This window comes from Amphimedon queenslandica, unplaced genomic scaffold (genome assembly GCF_000090795.2).
Source record: "Amphimedon queenslandica unplaced genomic scaffold, v1.1 AMPQUscaffold_13007, whole genome shotgun sequence".
NCBI classification, from domain to species: domain Eukaryota; kingdom Metazoa; phylum Porifera; class Demospongiae; order Haplosclerida; family Niphatidae; genus Amphimedon; species Amphimedon queenslandica.
In genome coordinates, this window is record NW_003546757.1 from 47,913 (window position 1) to 60,240 (window position 12,328).

The 12,328-nt window shown below is 34.4% G+C and overlaps 6 protein-coding genes across 6 annotated transcripts in view; 3 read left to right on the plus strand and 3 right to left on the minus strand.

Moving 5' to 3' along the window:
- The first annotated feature begins 181 nt into the window (after nt 1–181).
- LOC105314302 (uncharacterized) lies at nt 182–965 on the plus strand. The gene is made up of 3 exons (XM_011408398.2): nt 182–396; nt 451–603; nt 660–965. The coding sequence occupies exons 1-3, from the start codon at nt 182–184 to the stop codon at nt 754–756; spliced, it is 465 nt and encodes a 154-aa protein (XP_011406700.2). The 3' UTR covers nt 757–965.
- LOC105314303 (receptor-type tyrosine-protein phosphatase epsilon-like) lies at nt 699–5,168 on the minus strand. Its single transcript, XM_020001953.1, has 17 exons — nt 5,090–5,168; nt 4,744–4,944; nt 4,456–4,700; nt 4,283–4,373; nt 3,893–3,975; nt 3,355–3,391; nt 3,008–3,231; nt 2,738–2,904; nt 2,547–2,682; nt 2,269–2,421; nt 2,110–2,203; nt 1,994–2,058; nt 1,808–1,942; nt 1,619–1,750; nt 1,266–1,426; nt 1,061–1,196; nt 699–1,000 (listed from the first exon to the last, which is right to left on the minus strand). The coding sequence occupies exons 1-17, from the start codon at nt 5,115–5,117 to the stop codon at nt 890–892; spliced, it is 2,199 nt and encodes a 732-aa protein (XP_019857512.1). The 5' UTR covers nt 5,118–5,168; the 3' UTR covers nt 699–889.
- A 68-nt stretch (nt 5,169–5,236) lies between these two features.
- Nucleotides 5,237–8,730, minus strand: LOC109585806 (uncharacterized). Its single transcript, XM_020001942.1, has 9 exons — nt 8,618–8,730; nt 7,954–8,571; nt 7,636–7,896; nt 7,043–7,372; nt 6,495–6,806; nt 6,087–6,392; nt 5,757–6,038; nt 5,438–5,704; nt 5,237–5,361 (listed from the first exon to the last, which is right to left on the minus strand). Exons 1-9 carry the CDS (start codon nt 8,712–8,714, stop codon nt 5,237–5,239), a joined length of 2,598 nt encoding a protein of 865 aa, XP_019857501.1. The 5' UTR covers nt 8,715–8,730.
- A 64-nt stretch (nt 8,731–8,794) lies between these two features.
- Nucleotides 8,795–10,162, plus strand: LOC105314304 (E3 ubiquitin-protein ligase TRIM71-like). Its single transcript, XM_011408400.1, has one exon. The coding sequence runs from the start codon at nt 8,795–8,797 to the stop codon at nt 10,160–10,162; it is 1,368 nt and encodes a 455-aa protein (XP_011406702.1).
- Nucleotides 9,547–12,328, plus strand: part of LOC105314305 (E3 ubiquitin-protein ligase TRIM71-like) — a 5,777-nt gene continuing 2,995 nt past the window's right edge. Inside the window, exon 1 of the mRNA XM_020001951.1 lies at nt 9,547–9,596. The gene's annotated coding sequence lies outside the window, so the exon portion shown is untranslated. The remainder of the gene's footprint in view (nt 9,597–12,328) is intronic.
- LOC105314306 (receptor-type tyrosine-protein phosphatase alpha-like) overlaps nt 10,132–12,328 on the minus strand; it is an 8,174-nt gene continuing 5,977 nt past the window's right edge. The window contains exons 16-17 of the mRNA XM_020001950.1: nt 10,397–10,425; nt 10,132–10,347 (exon numbers count right to left, since the gene is read on the minus strand). Coding sequence (XP_019857509.1) covers nt 10,276–10,347; nt 10,397–10,425 — 101 coding nt within the window. The 3' untranslated portion in view covers nt 10,132–10,275. The remainder of the gene's footprint in view (nt 10,348–10,396; nt 10,426–12,328) is intronic.

Genomic DNA, 12,328 nt, shown 5'->3' on the forward strand with positions numbered 1-12,328 from the left:
GAGTAAGTAATCAGTTTAATACAGCTGTGGAGTGTTTGAAAACGAGTCCAAGTAGACCGTTCGGCTAGACAAAAGACAAAACAAGCCACAAAACTTCTTATCTCCTCGTATCTTCTAAAATGAGCTGATCGAGTCGAGATTGTCGAGATTGTCGAGATTGTCGAGAATGACTGTGCATTAAATGGCGTCACAAGTCATATGTGCATGCACGTATCGGGTTAGGCTAGTTATTAAAGGAAAAATGGCTGCCAGATCTACAGTGAAAAGAAGTTTTATCAGAGGAAAGAGATACTTAAAGGACCAGTGGGACACATTGCTATGGATACTGGCCTCTTTTGGAGTCCTTTATCTGTTTGAAGTCGCTTCAAATATTTTATTTAATCCTTTGGTGAAAAGGTAAGAATGGAAATAATTCACACTGGATCTTTTGATTTTTTTTCTCTTCTAAAGAGGATGGCAGGCTGTTTCTTTCATCTCCTTGGTAATAGGAGCTGTTTGCGTATACAAAATAGCAAAGAGAAGTCCTCGTTTAAAGCTGACTGATTGGGACAGTACTTGGACTCCCACCATCGGCTTTATTGGCGGAGTGATGGGTACTATAAGGTACTCTTGTTACTATTAATAGCACTCAATGCAATTTATTGTGTTACTATTTTTAGTTTTATTGTATCGATGTGGCCGGTATGGCAGTATTGGACTTTGTTCATTGTTGCTGTTCTCTTTATGGGATTCATTTCAATCGTTTCATTAATTTAATTTTTTTATTATTGAAAATTAATAATAGTCACACACAAGACACAACCAATCAAGCAATCAAAATAAACTATAGTTAATTTTATTAATAATAATTATATAAACATTATAATTTCAGTACTGTCTTTGTTTTTTTTCAATCATTATAAATACTTTCTGTGTCCTTTTTCTGACCCTCAAAGTTTCCATAAGCTTCAAACTCTTCAACATAACGCATCAGTAACAAATAAACCATCTTATATTGCACCTAATATTAATCATCAATCATCATGAGCTACTAATAATAGCTACTATTATCATCATTTACCGGCGTAGTTATTAATCCTGGCTTGCAAGTCCTCATATTATACAATATCTCATAAATATTAACTTGCTGTTCTATTTTCATTTGCTGTATTGAAGTATATAGCACACAGAAGACGCCACTCCTTGATACTGTATCACTGAAGAAGTGCATGTACATGTATATAAAAGTACTTGTATGTATATCATTGCTGTTTTTTGTTGTTTACCTGCAGTGTACCAATATTGGATTATTTCCTGTTTTTCTTTGTATTTTTTCAATTTCTTGAATGGCTGATAATATCCCAACCCTCTCTGTATGTGAGAGTTCATCACTGACTATATTACTAAGAGGTAACTGGATGAGAATGATAGTCTGCTCCTCACCAGCCTATTGCATGTAAATAAAATGAATATTAATATTAAAATTTTATCATCATTATCATCACCATCATCATTATCAATATTATTATCATTATTATTATTATTATTATTATTATTATTATTATTATTATTATTATTATTATTATTATTATTATTATTATTATTATTATTATTATTATTATTATTATTATTATTTGACCTGTGTATCAAGGACTCTTAGTATAGTTTGAGTATAATAATTATCGATGTTCATCTCGTGGTGCTTTATGCGATAGAAATCAAAATGTCTCTCACTGTCATATGTTGCTGGCCAATATTGGTAGCATGTGTCCTGGGAAAGATACCCAACTCACAATACATGTATTTATGCATGAGGTAGGTGACTAACCACTTCCATTTCCACAATGTCACAAAGCATTACAATGACTGAACATTTATTTTTCACTATCATTGACCAGAAATTGGCAGCAGTCAGTTTTGTGGGTGATTCTGCGACTATGAATGACCTTGCTTCTTGATAACCCTGAAATATTATTACCATCATCATCATCATTATTATTATTGTTATTCTTACATTGATGTATGATGCATGAATAAAGTCTTCAGTTTTCTTATTCAAGACAACTCTATACTCATCAGCTAATAAATGAATAAATAATCTACATTATTTATTATTTAATAATAACTTACGCGGTAGATAGAGATCAGATCTTACAAGAGGTAAGTTCGACAAACCAAAGTTCCTCAATACTGAATTAGGTTTTACTGTTAATACTTGCAACGCCTATAACACCAATAACAAAAACAACAACACTAATAACAACAATAACAAAATGTTTGTTTATTTACTTTATAATGAGCTTCATATCTGTTCATGTTGAGTATCTCGTCGTGCTTTCCAAGTCTTTTAACAATCAACTGAAGGTTGCTTGGAGTAATGGACTCTTTTCCAATTGTGTAAAAGGCTTCAAGCAACACATAATGCACAAACTGGTACTGCTCCTATTGATAAATAATGAATAACAACAACAACAACAACAATAATAGTAACAACAATAACAGCAAATAATAAATAATAACAACAACAACATCAACAACAATAATAACAATAATAGTATAATTAGTACTTCAGTCTGTATCATATTCATTCTTTGAGATCTCATTTTATTGACAATGGCCATCACATCAACTCCTCCTGTACTCAGTCCTTGTTCAATCCCAATCATTATTGATATCAACATACCAGTGACACCTATGCCTCCACTGTGGGCAGCATATGATATTAGGTCATGTGGCTGTCATGTGACTTTATACTGACCTGCAGTGTATTAAAACTGGCGGTGGTAGGTCTAACCACATTTTGATTTGCTCGTAAAATGAGTGGGTGGAAGTAGGCGTGGCTGGGACTCCGTGGTCCGGCCAACATTTGAATAAGTAATGATGAATAGTTTTATGAGAATTATCTGATGAGCTGCTGCTTGTCATCTATAGGAGAATATCAATTGTGATAATAATTTAAGTGTCTTTGTGGAGGGTATTTCATCCGGTAAAAATTTTCAAAATTGAAAAAAATTTTTATTCTACTTACTGATAATTTGATTATTCTTTCTTCTGATACTTTATTATCATTAATTCCTTCAACTATGATTTTAAAAGGTCCATAGAAAGCTGCTACTCCAATGGCATCAGGCCAATACTGCTGACACCTCACTATCCCTCCATCACTAGTGATGCTTAGCATCATCAATATGCAGCAGATGTCTTCCTGCCAGATTAACCGCCAAAAATCAACCAGTGTTTGTGGTAAAGGACCTGCATGTAATAACAATAACCAGACATTGCTATAAACTGGGCAAAATTTGGGGGTAATTTCAGAGCCAATTTTTGGAAGAATCATTGGCTATAGTCTCTACTTTTAAATTTAAAATGCATTACCTTGTGTTGCAATAAATTGATGTTTCTTTTTGTATCCCTACAGAAATAAGAAGCAACTATTAAACACTAGTACTATAATTAGTGATGCACCGATACCGATACTAATATCGGTATCGGCCCATTTTTATCAGAATCGGTTGATATCGGTATAGGCAAAAAGAGTTACCGATATAAGAATTGTTGTAAAGTATAATAATTCTTAATAAAAATAATAATCACATCCACAAAATGACATGAAAAAAACAGTTTCAGTACAGAGAAAGCAGAGATGCTACTGTTTTTAAGAAAGAACCTACCAATTTTTAACTATTAACATTAATGACACTAATCAATGATTGTTGTTAAAGGTAAAAATTGAATATTTTTAGTCTCAAAAACATTTTCATGAAAGTATCGGTATCGGCCATGTTAATGCAATTTGCACAAAATAATCGGCTGGTTAATATCGGTTTTGAAAAATGTGTATCGGTGCATCACTAACTATAATAATAATAATCAAACAAACTGGTTTTGTAGCTCATAATCAACTATGACTCACATCAATATAAGAAGCATTGATATAACTGTGACTACAGTCCCCCCTTGAGCTTATTGGACGTAAAGTAAGTAAATTATTATCATCTAAAAAGAAAAAAGGGTCACAATTATAACAAGATGACAATACAGTTTATATAAGTACATGATTGCTAACCACACAGTCAGTCAACCCACGAGACCTTTTACAAATATCAGCCTATAAAACCTGGGAAGGTATACTCCAGTATTAATTGCACTAAACTTAATAACACATAAAAAAATTTTTGGATGGGTTTAAATAAAAACCCTCTTTCTGATTTTAAACATTAACATTTAAATGCATTGCTACATTTAGTCTTGAGACTAATTCACCTACACTATATTGCATAGACATACACATTTGCATGCTTACATGGTAATATTGTCTTAAATCGATTTCTTTTCTTATTTTCGGAACAATTAGCTACTTCAGTTGAGAAAAGATGACCAAAATTTTGCAATCGCTACAATAATAAAAGTAAATAATAATAATAATAATAATAATAATAATAATAATAATAATGATAATAATGATGATCATGATACCTGAAATTCAGATTTAAATCCTTTCCCTCCATTACTCTTATTCAGCAGCTCAATGTGATCAGCGAACTCACTTAATTTAACATAATTACCCTCAAACACTATCTTGGGGGTGTGGTCAGTCATATCAGACTCCGCCTCCATTATCCCATCTTCCTCCTCCTCCTCCACCCTCCCCTTTTCAATAAACACTCGTATTTGTCCACTGATGGATTTCAGTAGATTCGATGCTGTGTAGTTATACACACCTATCAAACTATGAATAATTAATTAGCCACACCCACTAATTACCTGCATGCATAGGAAGTATGTCGTGTATTAAAAGCGTGTTGTCTTCTTCGCTCATTTCATAGTGCTCGTCATCTCCAATAATCTGATTGTTAAAGAACCAGGTTACATCTGGGCGTGGCTCTCCACCCACGCATAATTTTAATACTATGTCATCTCCTTTAGCAGCATTGATATCTTTAGTTGTTGATAATAGATACGGAGCTATAAAATTTGAGAAAAATTAAGGAAAGAAAAATTGTCAAAAGTGAGCAAATTGGGGTTTCAAAATACATGTATATGCTTCAAATTTCGATATGTACATGCATAATGTGTACATGTAATACGTGGATTACACATGCACATGTACCTTTGCCAGTTTTTTTCCTTGTTATCATTGGCAGTAATATCTCCCTTCCACTGGCTTTTGAGACTCCCTTCTGGCACCTTTTGATAAATAATAATAATAATAATAATAATAATAATAATTAAATGATGATGATGATGATGATAAATTCTACCGTTTTCTCCAAACTATAGTAATAATAATTAAAATTATTATTATTATTGCTAGACCAACTCCTCCTCCTCCTCCTATCCATAAATATAGAGAAATGCTGGTATCGCAATTACCATGACAACCTAAAAACAAAGTAGAGAAAAATTACAGGAGAGAGAAGGGAGGAAATTAAGATCATCAGAATTAAAGTTTAATTACCATTTAAATTTGTAAAATTTCCATTTATTAAAGTGTTGTTAGTGTATATTCCAGCTGCTATTGAGATTGAGTAGTTATATTTATCGCCAATGGTTACACTATGGCTCCAACGTCTCGTTGTATTGTTATTAATTAATATTACATTACCGGACTCCTTGTTAATAGCATAATTAATTATAATATTAGTTATTATAGTTGAGACAGGTCTGTACCAAGTAACTGTGACTTCATTCAGTGTCCAACTAATATTCATTGTTCTGATTGACTCTATCAATCAATATTTATAAGAAATAATAAATAAATAAATAATCTCACTTACCAATACTTCTTGTTCTCATTGTTATTGTGCTCCGTTGGCCGATTCCTCCTTCATTAACAGCTGCAACACTGAAGGTGTAACCCATATTTGGCAATAGTTCTTTAATATCGATTATCTTATTTCCTGTTGATAAATTTCTCACTGATGATGATGAAGATGAGCTAGTAGATATCAATATAATATAATTATTGATAATTCCATTGGTAGAATTTGGTTCATTCCATGATAGCTGTGCTGTTATGAGCCCAACAGAGGCGGTCAAATTAAGCACTCTACCAGGTGCTAAAATTAAAAATAAATATAATTAATATTACGTACATTACAACTTACGACATTGTGGACTTTTAACATGTACTCCTTGACTATAGGGTCCGGTGTTGTTTCCAATATTGACTTGTGATACTCTGACACAATAATCAGTGAAGGGTCTGGGAAAGGATATGTTTAGTACTGGTTCCAGTGATGTAATTTCTTGATCATAAGACCCCTTGGAACAATCTTCACTTTCAGCCAATTGAACTGAATAATGAGAGAAAGGGCTGATCCACTCTGAGCAGTGAAGTGGCAGCCATGATAAAATTGTGAGATTACAGTGAACATTAGTAGCATTTAATGATAATGGAGCTCTAGAAGGAGCTGGAAATAAATATAAATAAATAAATGAATAAACAAATAAATAAATAAATAAGTAAATACCTGTACATTGTAAATAAAATGGATATATTGTTTCTAGCTTACCTCTTGTTTCTGAGGGTATAACTGAAATGTTAACACAATAATATGAGCTGTTAGTGACATCATTGCAGGGAGAATATAATGATATTTTAAAGCAATACTCCAAACCAGCCTGCAATGAGCACACTTCATTGCTGTAGTGCAATAAACTGCTGCTGTTTTGGTGGAATTTGATGTACTCTTGCTGCTCAGTGGCACTGCAGTTATTATAATAATGAATTGATGCATGATTTATTAAAGTTGGGACTGGCTGATGGAGTGACCAGTTAATAATAAGACATGTTGAATTAGTTGAAGATATTGTATCAATAACAACTGAAGATAGGGCCCCGAGAGAGGGAGGAAAAAAAGAGAGGGGGAAATTAACAAGAAAGAAAGAAGCCTATATTTGCACACCATATTTGTTAATTCGTGCATTATTAACAACACAACATAGTATGAGGATAAACAAACAAATAAATATAAATAAATAAATGAATAAACAAATAAATAAATAAATAAGTAAATACCTGTACATTGTAAATAAAATGGATATATTGTTTCTAGCTTACCTCTTGTTTCTGAGGGTATAACTGAAATGTTGACACAATAATATGAACTGTTAGTGACATCATCCCAGGGAGAATATAATGATATTTTAAAGCAATACTCCAAACCAGCCTGCAATGAGCACACTTCATTGCTGTAATGCAATAAACTGCTGCTGTTTTGGTGGATTTTGATATACTCTTGCTGCTCAGTGGCACTGCAGTTATTATAATAATGATGAATTAATGCATGATTTATTAAAGTTGGGACTGGCTGATGGAGTGACCAGTTAATAAGAAGACATGTTGAATTAGTTGAAGATATTGTATCAATAACAACTGAAGATGGGGCCCCTGAGAGAGGGAGGAAAAAAAGAGAGAGGGGGAGAGAGAGGGGGGAAAATTAACAAGAAAGAAAGAAGCCTATATTTGAACACCATATTTGTTAATTCTTGCATCATTAACAAGACAACACAGTATGAGGATAAACAAACGGACAAAGTAGTGGTAACAAACAGCACTGTTATGAATACACACTGAGCATATATTATCAATAAAGAAGTGTCAGCATCAAAAACAATACATGTACAATAAGTAAAACACTTTCAATCGCTGACCTTGTGTCACAAAATTCACCAACTGCATCTCACTAGGGAGCAGGTGATCCTCAGTTGAATAAAGTAATAAATTGTAAGACGAATTGTCACTGATTGGATAATAATAAAAGTCATTTGGAGTGCTCACATTTTGACCCGTCTCATTGTTATAAATATAATTAATCAGATTATTACGATCAATGTCTCCATTTTTCCATCTTATAAGAGAATGTGTCTTATTAAATCCGCTAAAAGTTATGTCAGTAATAGATCTTGTAATATCTAAAAATAATAATTATACACTTCAAACTCAAATTTTAGTACCAAAGTTTGACTTACCAAGACTGATATTTAAAGATGTGAATTCCTCCCCATTAGTGCTGATGTTAGCCACGTACAGTCCAGCTGCTTCAGATGGACTAGAGATATCTATTATTAGTAACACGTTGCTATATATAACTTCTGCAGCATTCAAAAGGCGAGAGTAATGACTTTGATTGAAATAACTTGAAGGTGTTGACCAATAAACGTGAGTAGGAGGTAGAGCAGTTGAGTTAAATGAGAGAGAAACAGAAAGAGGACGATGTAGACTTAGAACTTGAAATGAAATATTTGTTACATTAGGTAGTCCAATGGTGTCACTGCTGCTCTTAACAATAAGAAATAATCTGTCAGCCTCTTCTTGTGTAGCATTTATTACTAATCTGCAACTGTAAGCACCACAACGAGAAGAACAGTGTTCCACAGTAATACTGCTAATGATATCCAATTGAACTGGATTGTGTGCATTTACTAGGTTACTCATTGAACTAGAAACATTATGACCAAAAGGATCTATCCAAACTGCAGTAATATTGTCAGATCCAGTACAACAGGTGACTCTGCTATTGGCAGTACCTGCTATTGCAGTATTGTTTGGTAAGGGAGAGCAACTGGTGTCGTAAAGCATGGGCTTATCTGTTGAGAAATGTATAAAATGTAATAAAAGGAAAAGATGCCTTACTATCATTGCAGGGGCAGTTGCTCATTAAACACGGAGAGAAAGAGACGAAGAGGAGAAATGATAAACACACAACACCTGCTCTTCTACATTGCTCCATCTTTGCAAACTGCAAAACTTGCAATTAATTGATGGGTGTGGTCTAGTCTAAACTGGAGGTGTGGCTGCCTAGTACTGGAAATGGCTGATAACGAAGTCAAAGAGAATATAAGGAAAAGAAGCGTTGAGCTTTGTACAGCAATAGAGAAGAGAGCTGCTGAATTACTGAGTACACTGTCAGACCAATCTCAGGCTGAAAGCACAGGCCAGATCTTTATACTGGAACCAAACCTACTGGAGAAATGTCTCTCCCTTGGAACTGTCATAGACAAAAAGCTCCTCCCACAGGCTAGCAAGTGTCACGTGACTGGGGACCTCCAAGAGGCCACAGTAGACGAGGCCAGTCATGTGACCGTTCACTTATTAGCTGATGGTAGGAGCTCATTTGATACCAAAAACCTACCGATAGATGTGAAACTCATTAATATTCACGAGGAGGTGGAGATGGTTGGTGAGAGGGTTAGGGGGAGACGGGAGGAAGAGGAAGAAGAGGATCGTGTATCGTTTCGGTACGTTCCTCATCATACTGGCCCACATACACTACACATTACCATATTAGGAGAGCCGGTGAGGGGGAGTCCCTTTAAACTCAGCATCAAGGCTCCGCTCAAGTTAAGGTTTCTCGTCAAATCGGTTGTACCCTCGTTTTATAAACCAGGAGGTGTGGCTATTGGTCCCAATGGCGAGCTTGCACTAATAGACACAGAAGGATGGAAAACCATTTATCTATATAATAATCAGTTAGAACCTATACTGACTATTGGTGATTGGGGCAGTGGCCCTGGTCAGTGCTATAGACCGATTGGTGTAGCTTTTGATTCTTCAGGTAATCTCCTGGTTGTAGATGGGGACAATCACAGGATTAATAAATACGACCGTACAGGTACTTTCATAATGTCCGTGGGACAGAAAGGTAACAAAGAGTTGGAGTTCCTGCGTCCAACTGGTATAGGTGTCAATAAAGCTGGTTACGTGTATGTTTGCGATCGTGCTAATCACCGAATTCAAATCTTAAAACCTAATCTCACATTTGACTCAATGTTTGGAGGCTATGGAGAGGAGACTGGGTATTTGCACTACCCGTGGGACGTCGCCTTTGACTCTGAGGGTATGGTCTATGCAACAGTCCCTGGCCAATATTCTATAAAGAAGTTTTCTCCAAACGGAGTTTATCACTCGACAGTTGTTGATAAGAATACTCAGGGATTTAAAGAAGGAGAACCCAAATGTCTCGAGATGTTATTTATTGATGAATGGGATTACATGTACGTGACTGATCGCGAGTGTCACTGTGTCTTTGTATTTGATACAGGTGGTAGGTTTCATGCTCGTGTTGGTAACTACGGGTCAGCTGAGGGTCAGTTTTATTACCCAAGAGGCGTGGCTAAAGGAGAAGAAGGCCTGTACGTTAGTGAAGCTGGAAATAAAAGGTTACAATTGTTTGGATAAAATGGAGAAAAGAGGGAGAGACATTTTGAACTAAAAAAGAATTACTAAAAACCACTCAATCTTGATTATAGTGTATATGATTATTATATTGTTGTTTTTATTAAATTTTTTGTTCAAAAATTAGCAGAAGTGCTGAACAGATTCACATAAGCAGCTGCCAATGTATGAATCATCTTATACTGTCCCTGGAAAAGATAGAGAAAATAAACCAATTATCAAGAAGAATCACGCTACTTTATTCTGAACAGCTCCAGGTAAATTAACTCTCATATTCTTCAAATATTAATCAAATTTTGATATGTACATGCATTGTGTACATGTAATTGTGTGGACTAGACGTGTACTCTACCTTTGCCAGTTTTTTTCCTTGTTGTCATTGGCAGTAATATCTCCCTTCCACTGCCTTCCATCTGGCACCTTTTGATAAATAATAATAATAATAATGATGATGATGATGATGATGATGTTGATAAACTCTACCTTTTTCTCCAAACTACAGTAATAATAATTAAAATTATTCTTCTTATTATTATTATTATTATTGCTAGACCAACTCCAACTCCGATCCATAAATATAGAGGAATGCTGGTATTGCAATTACCATGACTGCAATTACCATGACCGCAATTACCATGACAACCTAAAAACAAAGCAGAGAAAAAATTACAGGAGAGAGAAGGGAGGAAATTAAGATCATCAGGATTAAAGTTTATAAATACCATTTAAGTTTGTAAAATTTCCATTTATTAAAGTGTTGTTAGTATATACTCCAGCTGCTATTGAGATTGAGTACTTATATTTATCGCCAATTGTAACACTATGACTCCAATGTCTCGTAGTATCATTATTAATTAATATTACATTACCGAACTCCTCGTTAATAGCATAATTAATTATAATATTAGTTATTATAGTTGAGACAGGTCTGTACCAAGTAACTGTGACTTCATTCAGTGTCCAACTAATATTCATTGTTCTGATTGACTCTATCAATCAATATTTATAAGAAATAATAAATAACTAGATATTCTCACTTACCAATACTTCTTGTTCTCATCATTATTGTACTCAGTTGGCCAATTCCTCCTTCATTAACAGCTGCAACACTGAAGGTGTATTCCGTATTTGGCAATAGTTCATTAATATTGATTATCTTATTTCTTGTTGATAAATTTCTCACTGATGATGAACTAGTAGATATCAATACCGTATAATTATTGATAATTCCATTGGTAGAATGTGGTTCATTCCATGACAGCTGTGCTATTATGAGTCCAACAAAGGCGGTCAAATTAAGCACTCTACCAGGTGCTAAAATTAAAAATAAATATAATTAATATTTTGCACATTAAAACTTACGGCACTGAGGACTTTTAACATGTACTTCTTGACTATAGGGTCCAGTGTTGTTTCCAACATTGACTTGTGATACTCTGACACAATAATCAGCGAAGGGTCTGGGAAAGGATATGTTTAGTACTGGTTCCAGTGATGTATTTTCTTGATCATAAGACCCCTTGGAACAATCTTCACTTTCAACCCATTGAACTGAATAATGAGAGAAAGGGCTGATCCACTCTGAACAGTGGAGTGCCAGGAGTGGCTGCCATGATAAAATTGTGAGATTACAATGAACATTAGTAGCATTTAATGATAATGGAGCTCTAGAAGGAGCTAGAAATAAATATAAATAAATAAATGAATAAACAAATAAATAAACAAATAAGCAAATACCTGTACATTGTAAATAAATTTATTGTTTCTAGCTTACCTCTTGCTTCTGAGGGTATAACTGAAATGTTAACACAATAATATGAACTGTTAGTGACATCATCCCAAGAAGAATATAATGATATTTTAAAGCAATACTCCAAACCAGCCTGCAATGAGCACACTTCATTGCTGTAGTGCAATAAACTGCTGCTGTTTTGGTGGATTTTGATGTTCTCTTGCTGCTCAGTGGCACTGCAGTTATTATAATAATGATGAATTAATGCATGATTTATTAAAGTTGGGACTGGCTGATGGAGTGACCAGTTAATAAGAAGACATGTTGAATTAGTTGAAGATATTGTATCAATAACAACTGAAGATGGGGCCCCTGAGAGAGGGAGGAAAAAAAGAGAGAGGGGGGGGGGAAATTAACAAGAAAGAAAGAAGCCTATA